The following is an 8,069-nucleotide window of genomic DNA, read 5'->3' on the forward strand; positions in this document are numbered from 1 at the left end:
TATTTGCAATGAATAAGTCATTGGTCTTACAAAATTTTATCATGCAACCTTCAACATTGTTTCTATCAAGGCCATATTTTCCAAACACTGATCCTTCTTCTTTGTTTTCAACTTTCACATTCCAATCACCAGTAATCATCAATTCATCTTGAGTGCATGTTTAATCAACTTCAGACTGAAGAAGTTGGCAGAAATCCTCCATTTCATCACCATTGGTTTCAGAGATTGCTGTGTAAATTTAAATAATAGTGGTCTTCCTTGTTGTTGAATGTTGTTAAGTGCTGTTGAGTTGGTTCTGACTCACAGTGATTCTTATAGGGTTTCTGAGGCTGTAAATCTTTGTGGGATCAGAAAGTCTCATCTTTCTCCAGAGGAGGAGCAGCTACTAGACTCAAATTGATGACCTTGTGGTTGTACTACAAAGCCACCACACTTCCATGTAGACATATTACAGGCAGCATTGCACTTCAAGATAGAACTTGAAATGCTCTTTGGACAATGAATGCTATGCCATTCCTCTTCAATCTGGCATTCCCAGTCTAGTAAACCATGATTTTCCTATTCAAAATGATCCATCTTGCTGATGTGAGTGGGCTGTATGCTCCTTTAATGGGCTAACCAAGCATGCCACTGCCTGACCTCCAGTTCAGCAGGATATCAGTCTTTATGCATTCTATTTCATTTTTGGCAAGTTCTAATTCTCCTAGATTCATGCTTCATGCATTCCATGTTCCAAATATTAGTAGATGCTTGCAGCTATTTCTTCTCATTTTGAGTCTACCCAACAGCAAATGAAGACCCCAAAAGTTTTGCTCCAACCAGGTCATTAAAGTCAACTCTACTTTGAGGATATAACTCTTGTTCAATCATATTTTGAGTGCCTTCCAACCTAAGGGGCTCATCTTCTGGCACTGTATCAAACAATCTTCTACTGTCATTCATATGGTTTCCAGTGCCTAGTTACTCAGAAGTGGTCTGTCTCTCCTTCTTCTTAGTCTGTCTTAGTCTGGAAGCTCCAATGAAGCCTCTCCACCATGGGCGACCCTGATGACATTTAAAATACCAGTGGCATAGCTTCCAGCATCACAGCACCATACAAGCTACCACAATACAACAAATTAACAGATGAGAGGTACTATACCACATCACCATAAATTATATCAACTACTACTTCTCCTTCCAGGGTTCTCTCTCAGATCCCAGAATTACAAAATTGAACACTTAACAGAATTCTAAACAGAATTCACAGGTCACTAAGGAAATGACTCACACACCAAGGTGGCAAGTCCCAAATCTGCAATTCAGACATCATTAGAAGGGTTCTCCTCACTCACAGAGAATCGGGTTACTGACAAGGCTGTAGAAACTGGTAAATGAGCTCAGGCTGCTGGATTGTAGCTCAAGAACTGGAGGCCAGCCACAGGCAAGCTTGATTAGTCAAGCAAAGGAGCACACAGCCCACTCACATCACCAAGATGGCTCATTTTACACCCAAAAGGATGGCAAATTTGACCAAGCACTTCATTACATTTATGAGTTTTTACAATCATAATTTACCCTGTTAAATAATCACTCACAACTGATTCATATAAACTTATCAGCATCATCCCCCCACCTTCTCTTACCCAGACACATCAGAAAAAAATGATTGGTAAGAGTTACAAAGACATGGCTGCTGCTTGGTGCCATTGAGTTTGTTTCGACTCATAGACACACTATATAGGGTTTCTAAAGCTGTAAATCTTGAAAAGAACAGAAAGCCTCATCTTTCTCCCACTGAATGGCTGGTGGATTCCAACTGCTGACTTTGCTTGCAGTTAGCAGTCCAATGCATAACTCACTACACTACCAGGGAGCCTTAAAGACATGACTAGAAGAGACATTAAATAATTCACTGCACTGTAGACAGTAAAGAATGAATGCTATCATTTTACTATTCTATGTTAAGAACCAACCTGATGACAACATCGTAACAGAAATTAAAAAGTGAAGATTAAATAACATGATTGTGTCTACTGAATAATAATGTGAACCCCAGTAGAATTACAAATGTTAATTAATATTGAAATAAAATGTGTTAAAAAAAAAAAAAAGTAAAAATTTTTCATTTTCTTTTCCCTTGGATTTTAGATATTGAAATGCCAACAGCAGAAAATCTTCTCAATACCTGTAAGTACATCAAAAAATAGTTATTTTTTAATGAAACTTGAAAATCAATGTGGTGGTCATTAATTGTAATGGAAATCCTGCTAAAAGAAACTTTTTGGAAGTAACTATAGTTGCCCTAATTTAACTGATGTCATGGACATAAAGTGAACAAATTATCATGGCAACTCAAACCCATCAGCCACTCCTAGGTAACCCTATACAGCGTCTCTATCAGTCAGAACCAACTTTGAATCTAAAATCAGCTATACATGAGTTTTTGGTACTAGATCTGTCATTTACTACTGAATGGATTTACACAACTTATTTAAATTCTCAAAGCCTAAATCCAAGTTGGAGTCCTGGTGTGGCACTGTGGGTTAATGTGCTGGACTGCAAAATCAGATTAAACTACCAGGTCAGCGGTTGAAGTTCACCAGCCACTCTTTGGAAACCCTCTACAGGGTCGCTGTGGGTTGGAACCAACTTGGTGGAACTTAACAACAAGAAGTTCCAAGTTGTTGTGAAGATAAAATAAAGTAACACAAGTAAATGCATCCAAGAATCTGTAACTGAGAATAAGTATGTGAGCTATTTGTGTATCTTCTGTTTTACTTATTAAAATGTCAGATTAAGGAACTCACTGTGGAACTGTGAACCTAAAATCCAAATGTAATGTGTTGAGAAGTAAACTGTCTTACATACACGCAGCTTCCTTGCTGGCCAAGGCATTCAGTTTCCATTCTCCAAATTCAAGCTGAGGGAAAATAGATCCCCAGTTGCTGGAACATGAGGTAGGAGCAGACTGTCAGGAGTGCTCCTCTTTTCTGGAGAAAGAGACTAAACTGGTCAGCTGGTTAAAAGAGTCACCCTCCAGATCCAAGTGACACTGATCCAACAGCTCTCCTGTCTTTCAGTCACAAGCATCACTATTTCTGAACAACATGGGCAAAACTTAAGTACAAAGTTGTATTGGGTTATTTTTTCATTGATATGTTTTGATTAGGTAAAGCTAAAAAGAAAAAGAAAAAACTGATAAAATATGTCAAAAATCAATTCTTCCATTTTTTAAAAAAACAAAACAAAAACCTTTAGTACCAAGACAATCAAAATCCACATTTGGGAATTTTCCAGATAAGTACAAGAAAGGTAGTCAAAACATAGATAAAATCTGTAATAAGAATGAGTTCAGTCCATCTGTCTATCCCTCCTCTGAATTTGAATTTACCTATTTGGGACTTAGATCATTCTTTAAATAAAAGTGGGAGAGGCAGTGAAAAGAAATCTCTTAGAGTTGAAAAGAAGAGTTTTTAGTATGTGACATAAACTTCTTTCTACCACGGAACAGCTGGTAGTTTTGAACTGCTGACCTTGCGGTTCACAGCCCAATTCATAACCACTAAGCTACCAGAGCTCCTTAAAGTGTATTAAAATGTCATAATATGCAATAGAGTGAAACAGGGAAGCTGTGGATAAATTCTCTGGGGTTAGAGTGAAACAGGGGTTTTTCAAAGTCCTGTTATGTTCTTTACAGCCTTGACATTGACCCTATAACCTCTTTTGACACAACAAAAGCTAAACAGTGCCCTATCAGAGGTAATAACAAGGTAATACTACAGAGGTGGTGACTGAAAACAGACACAAGACTGACTAAATGAAAACTTAAAATAGATGATCATATATAAATATGAATTAGATTAGATTTCTGAGTAAGAGCTGAAACAAGGAAATGGAGTCTCCTGGGTGAGGTTCTCCTAGCCCACAAAGAGGCATCTTGTTTCTACAGTCTTCAGAAGGAAGTTGAATAAAAGCCAGCGCCCTTTAGGAGTTGGGCAAACAAAAAAGGGAGGATAGGGTGGAACCACTGTGACTCTGCGTTCTGGATTATGTGTTTTATCCTCCTAGCGTCCATGATAAGGGAGTGGGAAGAAAGGTGGGGAGGGGGGGGAAGGATTTGCATTCTGTGAGTCAGTAAGAGAGCCCTCGCCCTCAGAAATCGCAACTACCAAAGCTCTACTTCTGCAAAATAATTATTATGAATGTTGTTGTTGTTGTTAAGTGCCATTGAGTCCGCTCCGACTCATAGCAACCCTGTATAGGGTTTTTGAAGAGTGAGATTTAACCACCGACCTTGCGGTTCAAAGCAACCTTGCACTCCAGAGCATTGTTGTTGTTAAGTACTGTTGAGTCGATTCCGACCCACAGCGACCCTGTATAGGGTTCAGGGTTTCCAAGGAGCAGCTGGTGAGCTTGAACCGCCAAACTTGCAGTTCAAACGACTTTGCAGTCTGGCGCATTAACCCACAGCGCCACACCAGGACTCCAAAGTATATCTGTTGTTGTTGTTATGTGCCGTGGAGTCAGTTCCAACTCATATCGACCCTGTACAGGGTTTCCGAGGCTGTAAATCTTTACTGGAGCAGAAAGCCTCATCTTTCTCCCGCGGAACCGCTGATAGTTTCAAACTGCTGACCCTGAGGTTTGCAGCTCAATTTGTAACCACTGCACTACCAGAGCTCCTTATATCTAGTCACATATAATTAATGACAATTCAGTAAAGCAATTGACCACCTTAGCTTTCCAATTATTCAAATGTTATTTTCCTGATCCTATACCTATCTGGGATTTCTCAACCTTAAGACTATTGACATTTGTTGTTGCTGTTGCTAAGTGCCATCGAGTCATTTCTGACTCATAGTTACCCTGTATAAGGTTTCTAAGGAGCAATTGGTGGGTTTGAACTGCCGACCCTGTGCTTGGCAGCCCAGTGCTTATCCTTCAGTGCCACATTTGGAGGCAGACTATTGTTTGTTGGGAGGGGGATGTTCATTCTATACATTGCAGGATGTTTAACAGCATACCTGGCCTCTATCCACTAGATACCAGTAGCATCCCCATTGGTAGATCGACCAAAAATATGTATATATATATCTCCAGATATTTCCAAGTGTCCCTAAGAATCATGGGTTATACTATATAGATTTTATTTCTATAAACATTTGTTGGGAGTGTGGTGACTCCATGGAGACACCAGCCACTCTGCAAGAAAAGAAACTTTCTACTCCCATGAAGACAAAGCCTCAGCTTCTTTATGAGTCGAAACTGAATCGACAGTACTTAACAATAACAACAGGCATTTATTTGTAGAGCACCTTCCATGTAATAGGTTCTCTGTCATAAATTCCGTAGACACATTTTAAAAACAAAAATAGTATTTCTGTTCTCTAAATACATTTATTGGAGTCCTAGAGCTCTGGTAGCATAGTGGTCACTAATTGGGCTGCTAATCTCACGGTCAGCAGTTCAAAACTACCAGCCGCTCCGCGGGAGAAAGATGCGGCTTTCTGCTCCAGTAAAGATTTACAGCCTCAGAAACCCTGTACAGGGTCGCTATGAGTCAAAACCGACTCCATAGCACATAACAACAACAACAACGGTGGCGCTGTAGGGTAAGCACTGGATCACAAGGTCAGTTTGTGCCACAAGGTTGGCGGTTCACACTCTCCAGTCGCTCCTCAGAAACCCTGTACAAGCATGCTATGAGTCAGAACCAACTTGACAGCACTTAACAACAAAAATATATATATTTATTAATGATGATACTTTGTTGCTGTTTTTAGGTGCCATCGAATCGGTGCCAACTCATAGCAACCTTATGCACAGCAGAACGAAACATTGCCCAATCCTTGGCCAACCTCACTATTGTTGCCACTTGAGCCCATTGATGCTGCCATATCTAGTAAAATACATATGTCACAACTATTAAGGATAAAGGAGTCCTGGTGTGGTGCTGTGGGTTAATGCACTGGACCGCAAAGTCATCTTGAACCGCAAAGTTGGAAGTTCAAGCTCACCAGTTGCTCCTTGGAAACCCTATACAGGGTCACTATGGGTCGGAATCAACTATGTGGCACTTAACAACAACATTAAGGATAAAGCTTTGTTTTAGTTGGGTAAAGATGAAACAGTGAAGAGAATAAGACAGAGACAGAAAATAATGATGAAGTTTTACCATTACTGAAGATTTGTTTCTAAGACTTAAAAGTCCAGCCATTTCTCTGACTTTGTTGTTGTTGTTATGTGCCATGGAGTCGGTTCCAACTCATAGCGACCCTGTACAGGGTTCCTGAGGTTGTAAATCTTTACGGGAACAGAAAGCCTCATCTTTTTCCCGTGGAACAGCTGGTGGTTTCGAACTGCTAATCCTGACATTAACAGCCCGATTGGTAACCGCTACACTACCAGAGCTCCTTAACAGCTATTAATCATAGTACTGATTCAAAGACGCATAAAACTTTGGAAAATGGTTATCTTTATGTAGCATTCCTTTTATCCAAGTACTGCATATTTTGACTTTGAGTTTGAACACATGTCTGTCTACTAGGTCTCCTTACTAATATTTCATTTACATGTTCTTATTAATGTTTCCATAGCAATCATTGCTCTTCAATAACTACTTTGTTAACTTAAAAATATGCCTGTGTAATTTAGTAATCTTTTACACATTTGATGTCTTCCAAATTCACACATTTAATTCCATCTACCTCTTGCATCTGGAGTCCTGGTGTGGCGCTGTGTGTTAATGCGTCAGACAGCAAAGCCATTTGAACTGTAAGGCCAGCAGTTCAAGCTCACCAGCTGCTCCTTGGAAACAACAGCATTGAAAAGGGTCCCTCTGCTGCCATAAAGATTTACAGCTTCGGAAACCCTGTTACAGAGTCGCTATGAGTCGGAACTGACTCCACAGCACATAACAACAACAAATGGGTCAGAACAGACTCAATGGCACTTAAAAACAACAACAACCTCTTACATCTGACCATGGAGAAAAGTACACATATTTGTTTATTACTGAAACACATGCATAAGCAATATCAATGTTAATGAACCTCTGTTTTGAGCAGGTTGTGGACAACGCACTGTAACTCACTCTGGCAACAAAATAGCAGGGGGTATGGATGCTGAGGAAGGAGAATGGCCCTGGCAAGCTAGCCTTCAAGAGGGCAAGATCCACCGATGTGGAGCCACTCTGATTAGTAACAGCTGGCTAGTCACTGCTGCTCACTGTTTTGTACGGTAAGTTCTCGCCTTCAAAGTCACTCAAATCCCTAAAAGTGTGATACATATGTTTCATCCACCCCTCCAGCTGTTCAACACTGTGAGCTGTAGCCTCAAAATCACTCAATAAATTATCAGTAAAACAGCAGATGTAATCAAACTAAATCAATATTTCTCAACCTCTGTTACGACTTGGGGGTAGTGAGGCCATCAAGTACAGTGGCAATCCCTCAGTTGAAAATCAATTTTAAAGAAACTAGAAATATCACATAGAACATAACTACTCTATTATATTCTCATTATTATTATATTTGGTTTAGTGAATTTACTCATCAAGTACTTTATTTCATCCTGCACCCTCCTGTGTATGTAATAGTCCTATTTGAAGTGATGATGATTTCTTTAAATTATTTGTTATTGCGCAAAAGATTTGCCTTATTTTTTTTTTTGCACCTAAGGTTTTTAACCTTTTGTTTGATGATTCTTTCCATTAACTTCTATTGGTTTTATATAGCACTTAATGTTTTCTCTTGTTTTAAATAAGAGTCCTTCTAAAACTTCTAAAACTTTTTCAGCTTCCCCTTTAAACTAACACTTGCTGATTGTGTCACTTTAGTAGAAAAATTTGTAAATGTTTCTGTAACACTATTTTTCAGCACCTTTATACATATACTTAAAAGGAGCTCTGGTCGCGTAGTGGTTATGAATTGGGCTGCAAACCACAAGGTCAGCAGTTCAAAACTACTAGCCATTCCGCTGGAGAAAGATGAGGCTTTCTGCTCCTGTAAAGATTTACAGGAAATCCTGTACAGGGTTGCTATGAGTTGGAACCGACTCCACGGCACATAACAACAACATACATATAC

At 39.5% G+C, this 8,069-nt stretch overlaps 1 protein-coding gene across 1 annotated transcript in view; it reads left to right on the forward strand.

Moving 5' to 3' along the window:
• Positions 1-8,069, forward strand: part of LOC102827859 (transmembrane protease serine 11E-like) — a 71,464-nt gene that overhangs the window by 35,900 nt on the left and 27,495 nt on the right. The window contains exons 4-5 of the mRNA XM_006874818.1: positions 2,131-2,169; positions 7,050-7,221. Coding sequence (XP_006874880.1) covers positions 2,131-2,169; positions 7,050-7,221 — 211 coding nt within the window. The remainder of the gene's footprint in view (positions 1-2,130; positions 2,170-7,049; positions 7,222-8,069) is intronic.

Source organism: Chrysochloris asiatica, unplaced genomic scaffold (genome assembly GCF_000296735.1).
Source record: "Chrysochloris asiatica unplaced genomic scaffold, ChrAsi1.0 scaffold00303, whole genome shotgun sequence".
NCBI lineage: Eukaryota > Metazoa > Chordata > Mammalia > Afrosoricida > Chrysochloridae > Chrysochloris > Chrysochloris asiatica.